The sequence below is a fragment of the Pelodiscus sinensis genome, chromosome 12 (genome assembly GCF_052426305.1).
Source record: "Pelodiscus sinensis isolate ZL-2025 chromosome 12, ASM5242630v1, whole genome shotgun sequence".
NCBI classification, from domain to species: Eukaryota; Metazoa; Chordata; order Testudines; family Trionychidae; genus Pelodiscus; species Pelodiscus sinensis.
Genome location: NC_143063.1, coordinates 13,935,977 through 13,961,446, shown reverse-complemented (window position 1 = coordinate 13,961,446; position 25,470 = coordinate 13,935,977). Strand labels below are relative to the sequence as shown.

General features: G+C 43.8%; 1 protein-coding gene across 1 annotated transcript in view; it reads left to right on the top strand.

The window, feature by feature from the left end:
- The window catches only part of MBTPS1 (membrane bound transcription factor peptidase, site 1), an 88,109-nt gene extending 63,213 nt beyond the window's left edge, over positions 1-24,896 (top strand). The window contains exons 17-23 of the mRNA XM_075940324.2: positions 5,248-5,372; positions 9,658-9,735; positions 14,705-14,845; positions 17,640-17,771; positions 18,949-19,075; positions 20,400-20,530; positions 24,089-24,896. Of these exons, the coding sequence (XP_075796439.1) occupies positions 5,248-5,372; positions 9,658-9,735; positions 14,705-14,845; positions 17,640-17,771; positions 18,949-19,075; positions 20,400-20,530; positions 24,089-24,285 (931 nt within the window). The 3' untranslated portion in view covers positions 24,286-24,896. The remainder of the gene's footprint in view (positions 1-5,247; positions 5,373-9,657; positions 9,736-14,704; positions 14,846-17,639; positions 17,772-18,948; positions 19,076-20,399; positions 20,531-24,088) is intronic.
- The last annotated feature ends 574 nt before the right edge of the window (positions 24,897-25,470 follow it).

Sequence of the window (25,470 nt, the reverse complement as noted above, 5' to 3'; positions counted from 1 at the left end):
GCCGCACATACTTACCTTGACAATGGTTCATAATTCATAGAATATTAAAACTGGAAGGGACCTTGAGAGATCAAATCCAGTCTCCTGCCCTCATGGTAGGGCCAAGCATTGTCTAGCTCATCCCAAGATCTCATAACTATGATATCCACAAGCCCTTCCACCACAATACTTACCTGCCGCCGTTTGATGGGCCATATGGCTACAACTACTTATGTGGTCTGTCATGCCCATTTGCATTTCCGAGCTTTCAACTCTGGATAGCATCTGTCTACACTCCTGCCGTTCTCTACACAAGGGAGTTACCATACCACCAGACGTTCTTCTATCTCTGTGCTGGGGGACATCAGTGGTCAGTCTTCTAGCAGGGGTCCCCTTCCATTATCGCAGCCCACAGTGCAAATTACAACAGAAACATCCCTCCTGAATTGGGGTGCCCATCTGCATAACTATATGGTTCAAGGCAAATGGTCTCTGCATGAGACATCATTGCACATCAATCTGCTGGAGTTCAGAGCAGTAAGAAATGTCTGTTCAGATGTCACACTGTTCAGATCCTCATGGACAATACCTCCACAATGTTTTACATAAACCGGCAAGGCAGCACCCACGCTCGCTCCCTATGTGCAGAGGCCATCTGCTTGTGGAATTGGTGTGTCCACAATCAGGCTATACTCATAGCATCATACCTACCTGGGGCCAGCAACACCACTGCAGACTCTTTGAGCCGCAACTTTTTCTGCAGAGCACGAATGGGAGCTGCATCGGGAAGTCATGAACTCAATTTTCTTCTGCCACCCATTGACCTCTTTGCCCTCCAATTCTGCTCCCAAGCAGCGCTCGGCAAAGGCTCCCTCAGGGATGCGTTCCTAATCCAATGGAGGGTCCCTCTACAATACACCTTCTCCTTCTCCCCCTTTTCCCCCCATACCACTTATTCCCAGAGTCCTACACAAGATCTTCACAGATGAGGCTCATGTCATTCTAAAATCTCCATCTTCATTGTGCCAAACCTGATTTCCATACCTGCACAGACTATTGGTTCAACCTCCATTGCCACACCAACACAACCTTCTCTCCCAGAATTGCGGGACAATGCTGCATTCCCAGCTGCATCTCTTCATCTTCAAGTGTGGCTCCTATCTGGTTCAGGGAATTAGAGGCCCCATGTTCTCCTCCATGGCAGGAGACCTTCCACATGAAAGACTTACCTACAAAAATGGACACGTTTCTCTTAATGATGCCAGAGGTCACTGACAGACCCTTGCACGTCTCCACTGAACATCATTCTGGACTACATACTACAGCTCAAGACATTTGGACTGTCACTTTCTTCTTTAAGAGTCCACCTTTTGGCAATAACAGCTTTCCTCACCCCTGTGAATGGACTTTCCATGTTGCTTATCCTGTCACGAAAAGGTTCCTTAGGGGTCTCCAGGATATATATCCTCCTCATAGGACCCCACCTCCCTCATAGGACTTAAACCTTGTTTTGGATTGCTTGACCAGGCCCTCCTTCGAACCTTTGGCCACTGTTGCACTTCTCTTCCTCATTATGAATGTCTGCTTTCTACTAGCCATTACCTCAGTGAGGATAGTTGGTGAGCTTGGGGCCCTTATGGCGGAGCCCCCCTGCACTATCTTTCTAAAAGACAGAGTCACACTAAGACCTCACCTAGCCTTCCTGCCAAAAGTCTTCCTGTATTTCACATGCATGAGCCCATGTGAAATACCTACCTTTTTCCCAAAGCCCCAAGGGATGGGATGCTGCATATTCTGGATATCTGACAAACATTGGCCTTCTTCTTAGAACATGAGCCTTTTGTAAATCTCGGTGACTTTATTTCTATTGCTGAACGCTCGAGAAGTGCTCCTATTTCACCCCAGCGGATCTCAAAGTGGATATCGACCTGCATAGTCAGATGTTATACTCTGGCCAATAGGCCCTTACAACACCCACCATGAGCACATTCTACTCGTGCTACAGTTGCCTCCATGGCCTTCTTGAACAGTATCCCCATGAGACATTTATCAAGCTGCCACGTGATCATCAGACCACACTTCTGCCAAACATTATGTGATACTACCACAACTTGCACCTGATTCAGCGGTGGCCCTTGCAGTTTTGTCCACCACTGCCAAACAATGATTCCGATTCCCTACATCCAAGGCTAATACTGCTCTATAGTCACCAACAGTGGAGTACCCACGGGGACATCACTCGAAGAAGAAAAGAGAGTTACTCACTTCATGCAGTAACAATTGTTCTTTGAGATATGTGTCCTCGTGGATGCTCCATGGCCCACCTTTTCTTCCCTCTGCTTGGAGTCTTAGTTACTCGGGTGTAGACGAGGAACTAAAAAGGAGGAGTTGGGCTGCATTTGTCAGACGCGTGGGGGTGGGGAGCACTGGGAGATGTGTTGCCCAATGGGGGAAACTGGTTTGCAAGGCTCTGATATGAGGATATGGGCGACGCGTCACCAATAGTGGAGCACCCATGGGGGGACACATCTCGAAAAATAGTCATTACAGCATAAAGTGAGTAACTCCCTTTTCTTTGAGAAGTGTTGCTCATATCTATTCCATACCCACACGTCTTTCCCCACTGTTGAAATACCTGACAAGAAGGAATTAAGCAGTGGTAGAGTCATATATAGAGTGTTGCACTGGCATCTCTCCAGGGGAAGGGCAACTAAAATAATTAGAGGTTTGGAACGGGTCCCATATGAGGAGAGATTAAAGAGACTAGGACTTTTCAGCTTGGAAAAGAGGAGATGGGATATGATAGAGGTCTATAAAATCATGAGTCGCGTGGAGAAAGTGAGCAGGTGATTGCAAACAGGGAGTTTAGAGAGGGAGTTCTCAAGGACAGCAGATAAGGATGGTGATAGTTCTGCTGTAGAGGTGGGTGACAACCTGGGAAGCAGTGATCATGAGATGGTAGATTTCAGGATCCTGACCAAAGGAAGAAAAGAGAGTAGTAAAATACACACCTTGGACTTCAGAAAAGCAGACTTCGACTCCATATTAGGTTGCATTAAGAGGAGCATTGCCAGTCGATCCAGAGATGTAATTATTCCTCTTTACTCGGCTCTGGTGAGGCCACATCTAGAGTATTGTTTCCAGTTCTGGGCCCCCAATTACAGGAAGGATGTGGATGTATTGGAAAGGGTCCAGTGGAGGGTGACCAAAATGATTAGGGGGCTGGAGCATATGACCTATGAGGAGAGGCTGAGGGAGTTGGGTCTATTTAGTCTGCAGAAGAGAAAAGTGAGAGGGGATTTGATAGCAGCCTTCAACTTCCTGAAGGGAGGTTCCAAAGAGGCTGGAGAAAGTCTGTTCACAGTAGTGATGGATGGCAGAACAAGGAACAATGGTCTCAAGTTGCAGTGGAAGAGGTCTAGGTTGGATATTAGGAAAAACTATTTCACTAAGAGGGTGGTGAAGCACTGGAATGGGTTACCTAGGGAAGTAGTGGAGTCTCCATCCCTTGAGATTTTTAAGTCTCCGCTTGACCAAGCCCTGGCTGGGTTGATTTAATTGGGATTGGTCCTGCCTTAGGCAGGGGGCTGGACTTGATGGCCTTCTAAGGTCACTTAGAATCATAGAACCATAAAGCTCAATGAACAAGGAAAAGTTATTTACAGTAAACTTCCGATAATCCGGCACCTTTAGGACCCAGGGGGTGCCGGATTATCAGATATGCCAGACTATCAGAAGGGGGGGCTATGAGGGGTCTGCGGTGCGGTGGGGTGGGGTGGGGATGCCACTCTGGACCCCTCATAGCCCCCCCTTCCGATAGTCCGGCTCTGCCCCAGGCGTCCTCGATTCAGCCGCTGCTGGTCAGTTTCAGCAGCGGCTGAATCGGGGACGCCTGGGGCAGAGCAGCTGGGGTGCTGCCGGGTTGGTCCCATAGCGCCCTCCCTCGGCGCTGCGGGACCAACCCGGCAGCACTCCAGCTGCTCTGCCCCAGGCATCCCCAAGAGCAGCTGGGGTGCTGCCAGGTTGGTCCTGCAGCCCCGAGGGGCAGCACTACGGGACCAACCCAGCAGCACCCCAGCAGCACCCCAGCTGCTCTGCCCCCTGCTTCTCCGATTCAGCTGCTGGTCAGTTTCAGGCATGGCTGAATCGGGGAAGCCGGGCACAGAGCAGCTCCAATTGTCCAGCTGCTTCCGGGTTCCTGATGGTGCCAGACCACCAGGAGTGCCGGAGCGTTGGATGGAGTTTTACTGTACTTCTTCCCATAATATAAGAACTAGGGGCCACCAAATGAAACTAATTGGCAGCATGTTTAAAACAAATAAAAGGAAGTTTTTGTTCACACAGCGCATAGTCAATCTGTGGAACTCCTTGCCTGAGAAGGTTAAGAAGGGTATGACTATAACTGGGTGCAAAAGAGAACTAGATAAATTCATGGAGGTTAAGTCCATAAATGGCTGTTGTCCAGGATGGGTAAGGAATGGTGTCCCCAGCCTCTGTTTGTTAGAGGGTGGAGATGGATGGCAGGAGAGAGATCGCTTGATCATTACCTGTTCGGTTCACTCTCTCTGGGACACCTGGCATTGGCCACTGTCGGCAGACGGGGTACTGGGCTAGATGGACCTTTGGTCTGACCCAGTATGGTCATTCTTACGTTCTTATGACCCAATGGGTAGCAGCTAGCATGAAAGCTTTCTGGTGCTCACCTGTGGTCCTGCAGGGCTGGAGCAGTCCTCTGCCCATGGCAGGTGGGGAGCTGCTTCAGCCCCCAGCAATTAACCAGAGCCTGTTAAGGTGATGCTTACTGGTTAACCTTTTCATACCCCTGTTCCCTTCTGATCTTTAATCAAATGTGTAGGAGCAGGCAAGCATTGTTTGTTCACATTCCAAGACCTGAGCAAACACCCTACCATTCCAATGCCCTAACAATGCAAGTTTGCATTTCAAAGTTCTGTTCTACCCTAATGTAATATCATTTACACATTTTCCTAACAAGTCATTAAAGGTTGACTCTGGGTCATTCAGCCTATGAGCTGGTTAACACCCTTTCTGGCCATGTGCTACATTTTAATCAGATGCCTAATATTTCAATTAGATAATGTCACGCTTAGTGTTAAAATTGTCACTATCAAATAAATATTAATATTTAAGTCCTTGGTACTGGTAGCTTTGGTGCATTCTGAATATCATCCAGGGAGAGGAACTTATGTTATGAAACAAAATTTTAGATCTTCTATACTAATAACCCATGCCATGTTCTAATTTTTTTAGGCAGTGGTGGATGCCAGATACTGGAGGTGCTAATATTCCAGCTCTCAATGATCTACTTTCTGTCTGGAATATGGCTTTTAGTGATGGGCTTTACGAAGGGGATTTCACCATGGCAAACCATGAAAGTAAGTCATGCAATCCAGTACTTGACTACTCAAAAAATAATATATGCATTGGGGAAATAGTTTGTTATATTTGGCATGTGTGGCTTTTTATGCTGTGTGTGGCTTTATATATGGCATGTGTAGCTTTCAGGGCAGGGTACTGCAACTCTAACATCCCAATGACATTATTTGAAAATGTCTCTTAGAAGATTTTAGATTGATATCTGTATAATAGACTCTTTGGTGGTCTTTGTATTAGCATTGCAGATGTGGTTCTTAGTGTTTTATGTATTTTTTTTACTTTAAAAACTATAATTATTTATTAGTTAAATACACAGATATCAAGGTTCAGGTTTGTCCTATTTTAACTTATTTTAATTTGTTTTTTGAAGTTCTTTCTCTTTAAAAAAATTTCATATGTGGAGTCACTCTTCAAAACATTTCACTTTTGACAGGTTATGTAATTTTTAGGTGTTCTTTAGCACATCTTGTTCTCTTGCTCTTTGAATACTCTACACATAATCTTTATATACATATGTTTCCCCATAGAGATTGATATGCTTCATTGTTTGAGATTATCGTTTCTATGACATATGGCCTTGTGAACGACACTGGACTCGGGCTAAGAAAATCCATCGTCAGTTTATGACTGGCACAGGCTTTTTGGTTGACCGTGGACATTTAATTTCCCATTCTTCTTTGAGGAGTGTCCCTGTGGGTACTCCACTTTTAGGTGCTCTAGCGGCGCTGCACCCACCAGTCGGAGATTCTCCCCCACCCCCCAGCTGGCTCTTCACTTTTTCTCTGACAGCGGCCATTTCTGGTCGCTGTTCAGCAGCTGCCTTCACACATTCAACTCTCATCTTCACTAGCAAAAATTTCTACTCTCATTCAGTTATTCTTTTCCTATTATTCAATATATTCATTTATTTCTTTATTTTCTTTAAAAAAAAAAAAGTGTTTCCTGTCAGGCAGTGTTTTCCGCTTGTATAGCGGCAGCCCTTGTTGTGGCACATTACCCAGGACATGCCCAGCTCCTCTGGGTTTAAAAAGTGCTTGAACTGCGGTCTGTCCATATCTGTAGCAGACGGACACTCTCTGTGTGTCCACTTCCTGGGTGAAGACCATGATATAGAGTGCTGTCAGCACTGCCGGAAACTGAATAAGCGCACAAGGAGAGCTCGACAGCTTCAGCTCCACATATTACAAATGGAGAGAGCACTGAAACTCCCTGCAAGCTCTACTTCAAACACACCACTCAGGCAGAGTCCACAGGGGATGGATGTTGGGGAAAGGGCTATTCCTACAAGCCCCATCACCCAGGGAAGATCTCCCTCAGCGAGGAAGAGGGCTCACAATTCCTTGGGGTCTACATCCCCGACCACTAAATGGTCGAGCAAAAAGCCAATACTGCCGCCTCCACGCTACCAGGAGGGGTAGTTAAAAGCTCTACTGCTAGTTCCCATAAAAGCCGGGAGACCAAGCAGAGGACACGCACCTCCTCAGAGCCACACAGCAAGGCTCACTGATCAAGCCTTCACTCCAGCACCTCAAGCTAACGCCAACAGAAAAAAAGCGGCCGCCGTCAGCACCGCGTTCAGTGCCAGCACCGTCAGCGGCATATATGCAGCCCGCAAAACAGCCAGTACCGGCTAAGCGATCAAAAGGGCTAGCCACTCTCATGGTGCCTTATTCGCTACCGGCACTGACCCCTCACAGCGATGTGCGGCTGATAGCTCCACCTCCCTTCATGCCACAGTTCACGACAACAGCTGAGCTCTCAGTAGCTTTGATGCCAGGAACTCTGCTCTTCAGCACTGATGGCACCCCTGACAGATCAAAAATTTCGCTCTCTGGTACTCCTGCAACTATGTCAGCACAGTTTAGTGACAGAGGAGGAAGATCTGCCCCAACCTCGAGTGGCCAAGACCTGTTCACCTAAACCCATACAGACCCATCAGTGGCAACAGCAGTGAATACTGCCATTCATGCCACCAAATTGGCCTTATTGGGACCCATGGGCTCTGTTCAGACAGCAACCCTCTCCCCAACCAGGCCACCAATACCAGTCGTCCACTTGACCTTGTCTTCCCAGCCTACACTCGTCGTACAGGTCCGAATTTTCAGAAGGAAAAGACAATATGGCTACTACGGGTGTGTAGCAACCCTCATGTTCCCCCATACCTACGCACTCTTCTCCATCCTCGACAGCAGACACAATCATGCCCCCATCGCTTACAAGTTCTTGAAAGGTCTTGAAATCGTCCCCAGAACTCATAGGGGCACACCTGGACTGTGTAACTGTGATAGTCTCGCTCCCACAGCACGGCTTCGCAGCAATTCAAGGCTCAGTCCCTGTATAACTGCCAGGCAGTGCCTAACCCTCCTCGGTCACATGGCAGCCACCACCTTTGTGGTACCTTATGCATGCCTGTGCATGAGACCGTGGCAGACATGGTTTAGGACAGCGTACAGGCCGCATGTTCACCCACTGAACAAGTCTCTTAACATGCCAGACAGGATAAAAGTCTCTCTCTTACCTAGTGGACACAAGTTGACATTGTATCTTTCAACGCAACCCCCCCAACCTTTACAATTACTACAGATGCCTCTTTAGGAAGTTGGGGGGCTCATTTACAGAACCAGGTTGTTCAAGAATGTGGACTCCAGACGAGCAATGGACAATGTCCAGTCAGGGACAATGTGTTAGCAGACAAGCTCAGCAGAAACTTCTCTCTCAATCACGAGTGGGAGATCAACAAAATGGCCATCAACCATCTATTCCGCAGATGATTGGACCTCTTTGCCACACACAGGAATTCACTGTGCCCTCAGTATTGTTCCAGAGCGGGATTGGGCCCTGGATCTCCAGGGGACGTGTTCAGCATCAGATGGGATGCTCCTCTACATACGCATTTCCACCAATCCCTCTCATCCAGAGTGTGATACTCAAAATAAAACAGGACAGAGCCAAAGTAAAACTGCTAGCGCCACGGTGGCTCAGACAGACTTGGTATCCAACTCTTCCACACGTGGCCAGAGTTTCCCTCATCGCTTCCCTCCTGTTCCGTCATTGCTCAAGCAACAGAATGAGTGGGAAGATTCAGCACCCTGTCATCGAGTATCTTAACCTACATGCATGGCTTCTTGCTGGTTAACCATGACAGAGATCCTGTGTCCTCCAGAAGTTCAAATGATCCTCACAAACAGTCATAGACCTGCAATGAGGGGGAAAAAAATCTCAAAAATGGCAACGGTTCACTAGCTGGTGCTCGTCTCAATGCTGCACTCCCATGCAGATGGCAATCCCACTTATACTCACCTACCTACTACACCTTCACAACTCCGGTCTATCCCTCAGCTCTATCAAGGTCCACCTCGCAGCCATATCTGTATTCCACCCACCTATACAGGACCATCACAGAAGCAGGCTGTGGCCAAGAGACTTACTTGCCAGCTGCCAAACTAGCCTGCCTGCCTGCAGAGCTTAAAACATTCCAGCCAGCCTGCTTGCTGGGCCATGTGCTTCATGAATAACTGAGCCCAGGAGAGGGGGCATGATTCGTCTTAGCTGCCTGTTATTCCAACAAGCAGATCCATTGGCTGGTTTCTGCCAGAAACCAGGCAATGGGAATGTGCTGGGGGCAAGGTGGCTCCAAAAATTCCCCCCCTCCCCATTTCAAAACAGAAATGGAGCCCTGCAGCCACATTTCTGCCAAGCGTGCGGGGCTGTGGGGGAGCCTGCCTGGGGCTCCCCACTGCCTCTGTGGGCCAGATCCTGTGGCTTGGAGGGCCAGATCTGGCCCGCGAGCTGTATTTTGCCCAGGTCTGGTCTATCCTGTCTATTTAGAATGTAAGCTGTTCAGGTCAGGAACAGTTTGTACAATGCCTGATGGTTGGTGTTGGCAGCTGGAATACAAGTAATAATTATCCTTCATATGAGATATTAAAATATTTTAATTAGTGTTAATTTGTAGTGGTAACAGTGGCTTGTAAAGGAAAAAATAATTAAGCTTCTCTTCTGGGTTTGAAAAAGGTTATAACATCTTTAGCTTTTAAAACAGAAAAACATTTAAGTGAAGTATATGAAGCTAAATATGTGAAAGCTTTGCTTCGAAATGCTTTCATAGTTAATTGAAAAAAATCCCATTGACTGTGATTTTATGGTGAATGTAAGAGCGTGACAGCTCATATAAGCATGATTGATGCATTTCTTTATTGATGTCTCAGCTAACTGAATAATAAGAGCATTTTTAGCCTGTGCATTATAACTTCATGTTTTTTGTTTTCCCCCCCTTCCCCTCAGTGAACTATGCATCAGGATGCAGTATTGCTAAGTTTCCAGAAGATGGCATTGTAATTTCACACACTTTTAAGGACCAAGGTATCCAGTTGCATTTCCTTATTTTTTTATTTTTTTATTAATGGTTTCTAGATAGATACACGGATAAACATTGATAATTAAATGCAAAAGTTACCAAAAATATACATAGCAAATCAGTAGATATTCTGCTTATTTTGGTATAGCATTCTTACAGAAGCAATTCATGCAGTATTGTTATAACCAGGTTCAGGCATGGTTTTGATACAACACGGTATATGGAGCAAATATACGCAAATATTTATTGTAATAACTACTCTCACTGTGTATCTGTATTTACAGTTACAGATGCAGCAGAAATTGTGTGCGCATCTGGGTAATTATCAGTGTCCTTTCTGAGCATGGTTTTGTGCTGTTTTAGTTCACACTGTTGCTTGTACACTTCAGTTAGAGATAGCTGAAGTCTAAATGTCTTCAAAGTCACACTTGATACTGTCGGATTTGCTATATTGTAGGCTTTTCTTTTCCAAGCTTGTCAGGGCTGATTCCGTCTCTGACACTGCGAGTGCAGAAGATGGAGGCCCACAAGAAACTTTGAATACCTTGCCCCATAGGCTCTGCTTACAAAAACTCCCCGTCACAGATGCACTGGCTCGGGGGGGAGGAGGGGGAGCTGCCACCACCAAGTGATTTACTCTAAAAAGAAAACATGGGGGAATACTTGAATTCCTCTCACGGGGTACCCTAACCTCTTTTGCCTCAAAAGAGCTTAAAAAAAAAAGAGAAAAACAAGCTACCATCTCTGGTGGCTAACAGTTCAGTCTAGGCATGCAAACACACACACCCTGTTACTTTCCAGGACACAAGAATCAAATCATCACCTTAAAAAAGTGATTTTATTAACAAAACAAGAGATACTTAATAAAGTATATTTGATTGCTAGGTGTTACTGAGCAACTAAGTAAAACAAATTAAAACACAGAGAAAATCTCTGGGAACAACTCTTACATAGTGAGTGGGGGAGGGAAGGCATAGATTCACACACAGACGTTCAAACCAAACAACCAAAATAAAGAAAAAATACCCTGATCATGACTAGATACACTTTTCCCTGTACTCATGATCCAAGTTGATTCATATTTCCAGGTCCGGTTTACTCCCATGTCCAATATTTCGGGTAGGCATGATAATTCTGGTCCCTGCATCTATTCTCTCCAGTCCTTACTTAGAATAACACAAAGAAAAGAGCAAACCAGGTAGCTATATCCAATTCAAATTTCAGCACTGTTATCCCTATTGGTTCTTCTGGCCCCTTGCCAACACCTTTGCTATCTACCTGAGTTTAACTCCTTAATCACTGGGTGCTGGGCAGCACGCCTCCTATCTATCACAAAGCCATAAGCAGGTGATGCATTTGTTTTACATCTATAGCTGTTTTGAAAAAGTATCAGATTTTGTTGTTATCCGTTTTCTTTGAGTACTCATGAAAAATGAGATTCTAAGGACTGAAGAAGGAAAAACATATTACCTATCTTTAAAAGCAGGAATTAAGAGCTAAGGCAGGGGTGGGCAATAATTTTGGAAGGGGGGCCACTTCCAAATTTTGGAAGTGGCCGTGGGCCTTGAATGGAAGGGGCAGAGCCTCAAGTGGAAGGGGTGGGGCTGAGAACCACCCTGCCAGGAGCTTTGCTTGGCCTGGGGTCCCTGCCCCCTGGCTTCTGGCCAATGGAAGGGACCTGGAGCAGAGGGGAGGGTGCTGGGGGCAAGCCTCCTCCCAGAGTTGTCTGGGGAGGAGGCTTAGAATTCCCATAACGTGACTGATAGCTCCTGGCCCCTCTGCTAACCTGTTGCCTGGCAACTGCCCAGGAGGCACAAGCTCTTTGAATAGAAGCAGTTGAAAGGGCTCAAGCCTCCTGGGCAGTTCCCAGGCAACCGGCCAGTGTGACTGAGAGCTGAGAGCTCTCTCAATTGCTTCAGTTTAAAGGGCTTGTGCCTGCCCGGTGGCTGCCAGACAACACAGCCACCCAGCAAGCACGAGCCCTTTAAATAGAAGCAGTTGAAAGGGCTCGCACATCTCTGGCTCCCAGGCAACGCGCTAGGGCAAGGACCAGCAATCTTTCAGAGGTGGTGCTTAGATTTGACTTACTCCACTCTATGTATGAGTCTGAGTGCCTGTGATACTTTTAAAGGCAATAATAGTCCTACTTACAGCAGCTTCATTAATAAATACATTAAGATGCAGATCTTTCTTTTTAGTGCAGGGGTCAGCAACCTTTCAGAAGTGGCGTACTGAGATTTGACTTATTCATGGATCTGTGTGCTGGGGGAAGGAGGGGAGACAAGGGCAGGCTGGGTATGGTGACCTTATTTTCTGAACAAGCTGCAGCTAGTGGAAACGGTTTAATTTAAATTATGAAACAGATAAAGCATTTTAACTTTCTCATATTAGTTTATCAAACTTCATTTTACATAAAGTAAAATATTATGTCCAACACAACAGGTTTCCATGTTTTATTTATGGCAGGGGCGAGGAACCCTTTTTGGGTCGGGGGTCACAGAAAAATCAGTTGGGGACCACACAAGTGAGAAGCAAAAAAACTTCTCTAACAACCCCCAACACTCACTGATGTGGCCCCAACTGAGACACCTCATTCCTTTGGTGCCCCAGCCTCACGGGGTGATGGGAAGGGAAGGGAAGGGGGAGACTGAAGTTCAGGGCTTCCCAAAGAGCAGATTTATTTTTCTGGGGTTCTGGAGTTAGTGGATTTTATGGACCTCCATAGGCTCTGGGGTAGGGACAAAAATGAGGGTTACAGTGCGCAAGACAGGGCTGCCAGCAAGTAGGATAGGGATGGGATGCAGGAGCTGGGAGGAAGGTGGGGTGCAGAAGCAGGCTGGGAGTCGGGTTTCTGGCCAGGTGAAGGGAGCAGGAACAAGAGAGGAGGGTATAGTGTGTGGCCAGGAGAGAGAGGGTTCAGGAGCAACATGGATGAAGGAGCAGAGTGAGGTGTACAGCCAGGAGAGAGGGTTCAGGAACAAGGGAGGGTGTTGGAGCAAGCTAGGGGTGCTGGGTCTTGGTGGGGGGAAAGAATTGAGGGGATTGGGGTGGTGGGGTCTGGGCATGAGGGGGGACCTTACCTAGCTTCTTTCCCCTTGCAGCAACAGCTGCAGACATGAGATCTGAGGCTGGAGGCACCATGGCCACATCGTCTGGAACCAGCCCTGGAGGCGCCGCTGCCACGAGCATGCAGTCCAGGGCTGGCACTACAGCCACATGGGCTGTGGCAGTAGCACCTCCAGAGCCAGCCCCAAACCGCACGGCCATAGCAGTGGCGCCTCCAGGGCTGGCCCCGGACCATGTAGCCACAGCACCTTCAGTCCCTGCTAAGGAGCCTCAGTTCCAGCGCTGCCTCTTCCCACCACAGCCTAACCTGCAGCAGGAGGAGGGAGTGCTCTCTAACAGCTGCCTGGGGAAGGAGGGGCGGGATTGAACTCTCTCCCTTGTGCTGCTGAAAATCGGCACACATGCCATAAGTTGCTGACCGCTGCGCTGGGGGTGGGACTTGGAACTGCCTTGCAGGCCAGATCAAAGCCCTAAGTAGGCTGGATCCAGCCCGCTGAGCGGCTTTTGCCCACCCCTTTGTTAAGGAATTATAGACCAGACAACTTAATTTCAATACTTGGAAAGAGATTCAATTTGGGTGTGTCTAGAGTACAGGGTTTTGTCGACAAAACTATACTTGTGTCTACACTGCCGCCATGTTCTGTTGACAGTAAGTCGACAGAATGTGGCAGTTTTGTCGACGGCGGTAAATCTCGTTTTACGAGGAATAATGCGTTTGTTGACAGAATTCTGTCGACAAAAGGTAAGTGTGGATGCAGGGAAGAATTTGTCAAAAATAAAGGTCTCCAGGAAGAAGCCCTGGTGGACACTCCTGCCACAGCTTTCAACTCTATTGTTCCTGCCTGCAGCCATCTTTAAAAGGCATAGGCACCCAGGATTAGCATTCTGGCAGCAAGCCAGCTCCAGCCAGGACATTGACTGCGCAGCTCTTCCTGGTAGGGCCACTTGGAGCCATGTCCCAGGGACAAGCCCCCCAAGACTCCTCTGGCCCTTCCAGGGACACATCCCTGCTGGAAGCCAGGGCCACCAAAGGCCGGGCACCCTTCTAGTCTGGGCCCAAGATAAAAGCCCTCCTTGAGCTCTGGTCCGAGGAGGAGTCTCTTCAGGCCCCACAGTCCAGGCAGAGGAACGCTGACATTTACGCCAGAATGGCTGATGACCTTGCAAGGAAAGGCCACCATCCCTGCACCTTAGACCAGGTCAGAGCGAAGGTGAAGGAGCTGAGGCAGGGGTATGTTAGGGCCCGTGAGCGCAACTCCCACTCTGGGGAACCTTTTTATTTATCATTTTGTTGCTCTTTTTACAGAGAGGGAATGTCTTACTTTGAGACTACTGTATTCTTGCTTCTAATTACATTAACGTTATTCAACTTCTAATAATATTTAAACATGGTAGTTATACATGTGGATGTTAAGCAGAATGTGTTGTAATTGTCAGTGTTTAAACACCCTTGCAAGAAATTAATTGAATAACGTCATTTTAAACTCTTTAAAAAAATTCATTCTTTCCAATGGGGGAAAAAACTTGTATAGAAAACCTTGTCTGCTATTTTAAAACTTGAGATGCTAGGTAAATTGTAGGTGAAATTTTAGGATTTTTCAATACCGAGTATTAAAGCCAGCTAAAGGCTTGAGTCTTGATTCTGCAACTGCACTAAAGAAAATTAAAAACTCATGGCAGTGTTAGAAAAGTAGGTCCTTGGAGTAGTTTTATTATTCTGTTGCCAAATATCTTTAGAAATTTTCTCATTAATCTAATCTCAAATTAAGAGCCAGATTAATTCATTTCTTGAATATTTATTATTTATAGCTTCTAAAGTGCTGGGGGTTTGTGTGGGGGTGAGAGATGTTAAAATTTGCATATGGCTTTTTGTAAAATTTTAAATTCTTTCTCCCTCTGTTGTTTTAGGTCTTGAAGTTTTAAAGCAGGAGACTGCTATAGTTGAAAATGTCCCCATTTTGGGACTCTACCAAATTCCTTCTGAAGGTGGAGGAAGAATAGTTCTGTACGGAGATTCTAACTGCTTAGATGATAGCCACCGGCAAAAAGGTATATGATCTCTGATATTCAGAACGAATTGCTTTGATATACTGACACCAGTGCTTAGATGGTTTACAGCTCCCATCAGCAAAATGAATGCTTGCTACGAAAAAAATCTAAATGCCTCTAACAGTTGGAATAATCTGATCACTCATAGCTGGATTGAATATGCTCTGTCTATGTATCCAGTTATGAATAGGACAGTGACTATGTAAAATGACTTTATGATACTCAGCAGATCTGATCCTTATATTTATACAGATTCCTGTCTGTTTCTAATAGAACATAGCATTACTTTGAGATATGAGGGTGGATTTCCAGGATTAGCGGTTTAAAAAAAACAAACAAACTTCTTTTTACTTGTAAATTGAGGGCAAATTTGATTTTGGAGTAATGTAGGCACAATATTGGACTTCATGAGTCTATTTTTATAGTGTTATTTTAAAATGTGTTTTTGCATTACTGTTTATCATCAGTAAGTCTAGCATTATGTAAGGATTTATTGGTCTTTATCCCCCCTAAAACATATTACAATGGGAATTTATAATACAACTTAACTTCCCAGGTATGCTGTCCTAATTTGCTCTGTATCTCACACAGAGCAACCAATGGTACCTGTGAGAAATCAAATATAGCTTCTTGCTGTATCGTTAACTATTTAAATTGATAGGTAACAGAATCATAGAGGGGCAAAAGACCAATCAGGGGCAAAAGATCACACAGTCTATTTCTCTGCAAACCATGATTCTTCCTTATGGTTCATTATCAAGTGCTTTGTCTAGTCTAAGATTTTTAAATTCCAAAACAGTTGTTTTTCTGCCATTTCCCTTGTGAGACTAATGCTAGGTCTACACTTGGGACTAAGTTCGAATTAAGATATGCAACTCCAGCTACGTTGAGTAGCTGGAGTTGATGTACCTTGATTCAAACTTTGCCGCCCTCTCCACAGCAGGTCAACTTCCCTTACTCTTCATGAGGGGTAGGAGTACTGGCACCAACGAGGGCACCCTCAGCATTTGAATTCTAAGATCCCTCACATGAGTGATTATAAAAAAAAAGAGAGTAGTCCTGTAGCACCTTAGGCTATGTCTACACTGCAGCACTATTTTGGGATACCAGAGTATCCCGAAATAGCTATCCTATGTCATAACAGCAAGCCCGTTATTTCAGTCTCACTATTCCGATGTCCCTAGAAACCTCATTCTACGAGGAATAAGTGACATTTCGTAATAGTGTTTTATTTCAAAATAAGCTATTTCGAAATAGCATCCCCCCCAAAAAAAGAGTAGTCCTGTAGCACCTTATAGACTAACAAATTATATATTTTTGTTAATCTCTAAGGGTGCTTCTACACACTGCACCAGAACTCGAAATAAGATACGCAGTTTGAGCTACGAATTGGTAGTGGATGACATTTGCCACAAATCGCAGAAAACATCTGTACCTCTTGAATACTGCTTGACTTAGATAGACTTGAATGATAATAGCTAATTTAGGGTATGTCTACACTACCACCCTAGTTCGAACTAGGGGGGTAATGTATGCATACTGAACTTGCTAATGAAGCCCGGGATTTGAATTTCCCGGGCTTCATTAGCATAAAGCCGGCGCCACCATTTTTAAAAGCCGGCTAGTGCGAACCCCGTGCCGGGACTAGATAGTTCGGATTAGGCTTCCTAGTGTGCCCCCCCCCCCCCCCCCCCCCCCCCCCCCCCCCCCAGCAGACCAGGCTTTTGTTGTGGACCCTGGGGCAGAGCAGCTGGGGCGCTGCCGGTTGGTCCCGCAGCGCCGCTCTGGGCACTACTGATTCAGCCGCTGCTGGCCAGTTCTGACTTACATACAGATTCAACTTAAGAACAAACCTACAGTCCCTATCTTGTACGTAACCCGGGGACTGCCTGTATTCTACAAACTAACATTTCAGAGAGCTTCAGACCTGTGATCTTAATTTTAACTAGAGCAAGCTCTACAGCAAGATCAAAATAGCTTTAGGGACATTTGAACCAAGCACTTAAGAACAATAAAGAAATTTGTTACTCAAGTATTTCCAGATTTTTTCTGTAACCCCCTTTTCCATATTGGAATCACATTGGGATAGTACTAAGTTGAGAACCTCTGCCCTTTAGAATATCTCCCACCAAAAATATTTTGTCTATGTAAAAACAGCTAAGGCTATTTTCACATCAGGACAGTTGGTGACTTCTACATATGCACAGATGACCTGCTGTCTTGGGGAGTATCTTGCTTGAGGTATCAGAAGTTCTAAATCTTGCCGAAACCAAAGTTCCCATCCTTGATGCAGCTACTAAATTACTCCCAGCATCTAGGGGTATACGTTTTGCTAAGTTCAGACAGGAAGGCTATGTCTGTACTGCACCCTTTTTCCGCAAAAGCTTATGCAAATGAAGCGCGGAGAAGAATATCGACACGCTTCATTTGCAAAATTAATTAGAGGCCATTTTTGCACGAGGCTTTTGCGCAAAAATGGCCCCTAATTATGCAAATGAAGCACGGCAGTATTCTACTCTGCGTTTCATTTGCATAAGCTTAGGCAGAAAAAGGGTGCAGTACAGACATAGCCAAAGTTAAAACTGAACAGGGATAATACTTGTACTGCTTGTAAAACAAAGAGGAATTGGCCAGATTTCAAAGCATTAGGTAAATTATTTCAAACTCATTAGTTAAAATTCATTAGTTAAAACTTTTTTTAATCATTTGTTTATTCTAAAGTCCAAACTGTATCATAATATATGTTATTTTTTAATGTATTTTGGTGGGTTGGGGGGCCATTGTATCCATACAGATTGCTTTTGGCTACTAGATTCTCTTCTTCAGTACACTTCCTATGGTGTGATGCCACCAAGTCTCAGTCATTCTGAAAGCAGACAACGACCTCCAACAGGAGCAGGATACTTTCTTCCAGAGAGGATGGAAGGTGAGTGTGTTGTATACTTAGTGTTAGTTTAATTCTGTTATACACTGAACATTCAGTGTTAAGAACACAAGAATACTCGGGGAGTCCCTCCTTTTTTCTGCTGTATTTACATATTTAAAGACTTCAGCTATTATGAAAAACACAAAGCAGTAATTTTTAATATACAGTTTTTGTTATCCATATCACTCTATGCAAATAGCATTTGGAGTAGTAACTGTCACATTTATATGTCTGTCTATCTAGATATAGATAGATATTTTAGAGTTCATCTGTCTATGTGTCCGAGAGTCCATTTGTTCAAGAACTCCTAAATGGTAAGACGTAGGGCCACCAAATTTTGTATGCAGCTTCTTCTTCTCATAACTTAAAGCAAGGTCAGGGTTTGGTTGTGCCAGGAGAACCAGAGGGGTTTTTCTCTGCACCCAGAACAGGCACAGCATTCTATAACATGCAAAGGAAAGGGGCTGCTTTCAGAGGGACATGATATGAGAGTTGCCACTAGGGCATCGAGCCCGCAGGGGAGCTCTGTCCTGCAGAGTGGCCACTGGGGGCAGCTGTACCCACAAGGGAGTGGCCAAAGGGGCTGCTGGGGCTCCACCATCTTCCCTCCCAGCACACGAGTAAATAGCCCCTCTGCCCCAAGCCTTCCCCCCCCCGCAGCCCTTGGCGGCAGCGTTGAAGCTGGGGGGAGAGAACAGGCCCCTGACAGCTGCGGGGTGGTCTGAGTGGAGAGAAACAGGCCCCAGGTAGTCTTGAGGGTGGCCAGGGTGGGAAAGAACAAGCCCCTAGCCACCAGCCTTCTGGTCCCCATATCTGAAAGGCTCTGCCCTGAAAGATCTGGGCAACACCGGGTAAGTCTGCTAGTTCCTAATATAGGCTTTTCCTTTAAGTTCAAATACCAATTCATAGATACCGAGTGTATTTGAAACACTCAGTTTTATCTAATATGCTTGATTTAAAACTTGCCTATCAATTGATTGTACATTCATAATTCTGTTTTATGAGTTTCTGTTTAATTTATAAGAATGAGGTTTAGCCCTAAGGCATTTTATATAAGAAACTCCTTTTCTTAATCATAGTGCTGTTTGATAATACAAATATTTTAAAATCTTGCACAAATATTAATTTTATCCTTGTAGTTTCTCAGGTGTAAACTTTGTATAATATGAAATTACAGGTAACCATCTTCATCGGTATTCAAAAGTGCTGGAGGCTCACTTGGGAGACCCAAAGCCTCGTTCTCTTCCAGCTTGTCCTCACTTGTCCTGGGCCAAACCTCAGCCTTTGAATGAAACTGCACCCAGGTTGTTATTTATTCTTTTAAATGTTTTAATAAGAAATTTTTAGTATTTAATTTGATCAAAGTGTCATTTGATCAAAGAGTCATGGTATTTTTTCTATTTTTTGAGGGCATGACTGAAACTTCACTTCTGCTACACATTTTAGCTAACTTATCATTAATACTATAATTTATAAAACTTTGGGATTTAAAGATTTTTCCACAAATGCACATTATCTGAATACCCCCAAACTATAATTAATATGATTTTGCAGATAAGTAACAATGAAGATTCAACTTTTTTTTTCCAGAAAATATTTCCAAATCACTTTTTGGTTTACTCTACTTTTCGTTACGTCACTTATTGGTAGTTTAGAGGTGGCCAAGCCACTATATTCATTAATAGTCCACTAATGAACTTCATTCCTACAGCATTTGATTTTAATTTTTTATTCTTGTGAATCTGTGTATCCAATTTAGTGAGTTATTTGTTGATTCATATAATTTCTTTTTATGCCAATTGTATATAATCTACTTAATATTTGAGAGAGTCTGTGTGTCTGTCCATCTGTGTGTGTATCTGTCTGCCTGTTTGTTCAAGAACTCTTCATAAATGGTAGGAGCTAGGACCACCAAATTCAGTATGCAGCTCCCTCTCATTGTAACTTAAATCAAAGTAAGGATATGCCCAAACTGGAATTGCTTTCCATAAAACCATACAGAAAAAACAGTCACCAGGCAGGTGAAAGGGGCCGGTTGGAAGTGTATCACCCCTCCTGGTCTGGGTCTGCCTTTAGGGTGGACAGGAGGCCTTGAAGCTCCACTACTCACCCCCGCACTCCATTCCCCGATTCGTACGGGGCACGTTGCTGGCCGGGTAAGTCTGTTAATTCCCTTTTGTTAGGTAGTCACAGTTTGCTGCATTCCTCACTCTGGCTATGGAATGCAGAGAGAAGGCAAACCTGAACCTGGATCTGCCTACACCCCTCCCCCAGCTGTAGCTGCTGTGGTGAGAGAAGGCTGGTGTTGTCCTTTTCCGCCGGGGTGGACTGCATACTGAACCCCTCATCACCAGCCCCACTCATTTTCACTCACTTAAATGAGAAAAAACAAAAATTAATTGAGTTAAGGAGCCGAACAATGAGGATCTCATTTTGAGAAGTAGGGAGCCATCTGCTGGCCGAAGCTTTCAACATATCTGCTAGATATTTGCGAGAGTAAAACAAAAATTGAGTTAAGTACCCAAGCAATTGCAGGTAAATCTGGTGTTACATAATTACATTTATAACATTTCTGCAGAGTTCATTGGACTTCATGTGTAAATGCTTTTATATTCTAATTTATTCCAGCAACCTTTGGAAACATCAAAAATTATTGTCAATTGACTTGGATAAAGTGGCTTTACCTAGCTTTCGGCAGAACCGACCCCAAGTAAGACCTTTATCTCCTGGAGAAAGTGGAGCATGGGACATTCCGGGAGGTAAATATTAATTTTTCTGAGGGGCAAAGAGAGAGAGGTTCTACACATTTTCTTAGAAAGGTATAAAACACTCAGGCTGTGTCCAGACTCAGGGGTTTTTTCGGGAAAAGTAGCCTTTTTCTGAAAAAACTTCCCCTGCGTCCAGACTTAAGCCGCGTTCTTTCGAAATTAAATCGAAAGAACGCGGCTTTTCTTTCGATGGCGGTAAACCTCATTTCACGAGGAAGAACGCCTTCTTTCGAAAGTTCCTCTTTTGAAAGAAGGCGTTCTTCAATGTAAATAGGGCTTATTCGAAAGAGAGCATCCAGACTCACTGGATGCTTTCTTTCGAAAAAGCAAGCCGCTTTTTCGAAAGTTCAACGTGCAGTCTAGACGCTCTCTTTCGAAAGAGGCTCTTTCGAAAGTATCTTTCGAAAGAGCCTCTTTCGAAAGAGGCTTGCAGTCTAGACATAGCCTCATAGATGTCAGGGAGTGCAGTAGTTTGCTGTATTGAAATTTAAAATTAACTTTCATATATTTGTCATTTGTTCGAAATACCCTTGAAGTGAATGTTAACAAAACTGGCTAATTGGAGACAAAGCAATACTGGCAGTTGTTTGTAATAACTTTGTGGCTTTCAGCTTAGAATCATAGAACACTAGAACTGGAAGGGACTTCAAGAGGTCATCGATAGGGTTGCCAGGTGTCTGGTATTTTCGCCTCCTGTTTGGTAAAAAATTCAAAACATCCCTGCCATGAGGCAAAAATACCAGATACCTGGCAACCCTACGACATACTTAGCAACTGGGCCAAGCCCCCTACTTCCTCCCCGTTTCCCCCCGGGCCCTTGATGCTCCCGGACCCCCGCTTACCTGGTTCCGCAGGGAAGCTGCGTTCTGGCTTGATCAAGAAAACAAAATGGCTGCCAGCAAACAGTCTAAAGATCAAGGGGAAGCAATGCCTTCTCTGGGTCTTAGTGCTCAACCTCTCCCCTGTTCCTATCCCTATTCTGACTCTGCACACACTGAAAGGGCCATGCTGTTTTAATACTGTTTTATTTTTATTTTTTGTGCTTAACTCTCGGAGTCCTTTTTTTCCTCAACATCTTTGGTCTCTCTTTCCTCCCCTCCCCCAACAGAATTTTTTTTTGGGGGGGGTTGTCTGTTTTTTTGGTTATACCATCTGGTAACCCTAGTCATCGAGTCCAGTCCCCTGCTCTCACAGTAGGACCCTGATAGATGTCTCTCTAGGCTGCTCTAGTATCTCCAGAGATGGAGATTCCACAACCTCCCTAGGCAACTTATTCCAGTTTTAACCACCTTGATAGTTAGGAAGTTTTTCCTGATGTCCAACCTAAACCTCCTTTGCTGCTGTTTAAGACCATAGCTTCTTGTCCTATTATCGGAGGCTGAAGAGAACAATTTTCCTCCCTCCTTCTTATGACACCTTTTAGATACCTGAAAACCACTATCATGTCTCCTCTGTCTTCTCCTTTCCAAACTAAACAAGCCCATTTCTTTCAGTCTTCCTTCATAGTTCATGTTCTCTAGACCTTCAGTCATTCTTGTTGCGCTTCTCTGGACCTTCTCCAATTTCTCCACATCTTTCTTGAAATGTGGTACCCAGAACTGGACACAATACTCCACTGTGCTCTAATCAGCACAGAATAGGAATTGCTGTTCATGAGTTTTATTACCTCAGTGTGTGGTGAAAAAAATACCTAACTCATAGAATTTAACAAGTACATGTTATTTTTTAAGATTTAAAGATCTATTATAAAATTAGTTAAGTTGTCTACCATAAAATAAGGTGATTTAAATGCAACTGAATATGCTTGGGGGACTTATAAAGTTGTATGCATTTCCATAAGTTTTGTAAGTATATTCATCATTCTCATTCAATGGTCTCATGTTATCTGATGTAATGGTAAGTCTTTTCATAGTATACAAAAAATTGGAAGAACTTTTCATCCATAGAAATGAAACAGCAGCAAACATTTGGTGTAGTTTAAGCAAACACAGAATCTGATACTATAAAAATTCAAACTAATCTACAGTTTTATGTAATATGTTACCTGTACTATCTTGTGGAATTTCGATCTCTGGAGGTATTTAAGAGCAGGTTGGATAGACATCTGTCAGGAATGATCTAGATCAGTGTTTCCCAACCAGGGATCCGCGGAACCCTGGGGTTCCTCAGACCATTGTCAGGGGTTCCATGAGAAATCGTGGAATAAATAAATACAAAAAAATTTTCTTACGATGTAAGCTGACATTATATATATATATATAACAGCTCTTTACAAATAAATTTTCTTAGACAATAATTTAGCAGTAATTGAATTGCGCTCTCCGCTGTCAACTTTTTCTGGCCAAGCAAACATTTTCATAGGTAGAGGTTCCTCGGGATATGAAAAATTATTTTAGGGGTTCCTTCATGGGAAAAAGGTTGGGAATCACTGATCTAGATGGTGCTTGGTCCTGCTGTGAGGACAGGGGACTAGACTCTTGAGGTCCCTTCTAGTTCTAGCATTCTATGATTCTATGTTCATCTGGCATTCACCCTGTTCTGGGCAGCCACGGACAACTAGATGATGCCTCTCAAATCAGCAAAGAGACGCTTTTTAAATCAGTAAAAATAGATTATCTTTAATCTTTGTCTACTGAAGTGCATATTGATAATGTTCCAAAGTAATAATGAGACTTTTTGTAATGAATGATCTTTGCAGGACATCGGTTATTTTGTTTGGGTGTTAACTGATGGATGTTGATAGTCTTTGCAATAGCTTTTTAAATCTTATTCTGGTATCTGTTTTGTCTCAACATTTGTGGATAGCAGCTCCCTTTAAGATAAAAAGACCTAACTGCACTGACCTGAAAATTGACTCAAAAATATTTTGAGAAAGAGAAGCGGAGTGAGGAGCTATAGAGTCATTAGCAGTCTTCGGTTTGAACATAGTGTGTCACCTTCATGGAATTTTCCTCCACTGTGACATCATATGCTCTTCAAGAACCCGTTTTAAAGTAGCTAGCTGTTGGTGGAGTACATACAATATCTTGCTGTTTCAGGGTTTCAGAACTAAGGGTTTAATAAAGAATCCAGCCCAAATATGTCACTGTTGATCTGTCTGTATTGGCTTGAGCTGAGTGCAAAACCAATCCTTTCACTGCATCGGGATTTGTAATTAATGTATTGTCTCAATTTTAAAATATATATCTGATGGTAAATTAATGGTTAGAGTTGGGTGTTTTTAAAAACTTTTTGTAAGAAGCAAAATGTTGCTATTTGGGAAAAATCTAAATACAAATCCAGTATAGGTCTTCATTTATCAAAACAGTCTTCAGATGAAATCTCTTATATTATCTTGCAGATTTATTGATCCTCCTCTTCTGCATTAGTTGCTCTGAATTTTCTAATCTGCTTTTCAAAAATGTAATCTGAGTGAATTGGTTTGTGCTTTAATTAAAAATAATTATTGTATAGTAGGTTCTGTAGATAAAGAATGTAAATGTGGTTTGTAAAGTATTGAAACAAATATAGTTTTTAATTGTTCTCCTTCCTCACCACTCCCTCTTACAGGTATAATGCCTGGCCGCTATAATCAGGATGTGGGGCAAACAATCCCTGTCTTTGCTTTCCTTGGTGCCATGGTGGTTCTTGCATTCTTTGTGGTGCAAATCAACAAAGCTAAGAGCAGGCCAAAGAGACGGAAACCAAGATTCAAGCGACCACAACTTATGCAACAGATTCATCCACCAAAGACGCCTTCTGTTTGACAGACCACTCTTGCCAGAGATGACCATCTCTTATTAGCTGCTTTTACTGAACAGGTGGTTGCTCCCAGTGAGGATTCATCATATATGTGATTGTAACCAGTGATTCACATTTGGTATCATCTCACAGTCTATGGCTTCTGACGAAAGGGACTAATTTAATCCTGTATATCTAAAACTGCAATTTTCAGCAGCTAAACTCACCAAAGACTTGAACACTATTTAAAAGCCTGCTCAGTCTCTAGAAGAGAGGGGAAAAGGACCCTTTTTTTTTCAACTGACCAAACTAAAATTTGTTAAAGGCTTTTTTCTATATTTATTTTTGGGGAGAGGGAGAGAAGTCACTTTAAGGATCTCTGCTGTTTGGAAGCAAAATCATTTTTTCAGATGGAATGAAATTTTGTAATACTGTATTGTGGTGAAGAGTATAAATTACATCAGACTCCTTTAACAATGTAAGAAACTGAAATTGGAGGAAAACTGATACAAATCAACAGAACATATACGTTAGTTTATTTTTATAAAGTCAACTACCATGATGTTTTGTAATTTTTGGTCATGATTTCACCATTGTTGGTGGAGAAAATTTTCAATAAATATGTTATCTATATGAAGCTGAAAAAAATGTGCCCAGTTAATTGTTCTTTTCCATGCCAGCCTGGAAAGCAGGCTTCCAAAGTAGAGAGAAATTCTGATGCCCATTTTATGTTTTTCCCTCCTACAGTCCTCCATTTTGCATATTAATGGGAAATGCCATAGAACTTGGGTTTGTGCTTTTAAGTATTTAACCTGACAGTCTCTCCTTTTTGTTATCTTCTGAAAATTCAGTTTAATATTTTAGAGCTATTCCGAGGGTTTGTCTGCATGAACAGTTAGTATATAGGAAGCTGGGGTGTGAATCTACCCAACACTAGTTTTCTGTGGACTTTGTCTCTATGTGGACCCTGCTGTTGTGCATTAATACTTTGTTAGTCATCTAGTTCTCCTTGAAATGGGACTAGATGGAAGTGCATTAATGAGGTGTTTATGTTCAACAGCATGATCCATACAGACAGTTAATGTGCGCAGGCTAGTGTTTGGGTTATATTCACATCTGACCTTCTGCCAATTGACTATTTGTGCAAACCAAATGTTTGTGTGGACAGACCCTGGATCACAAAACCAAACCAGGAGACTTTGCTACAATAT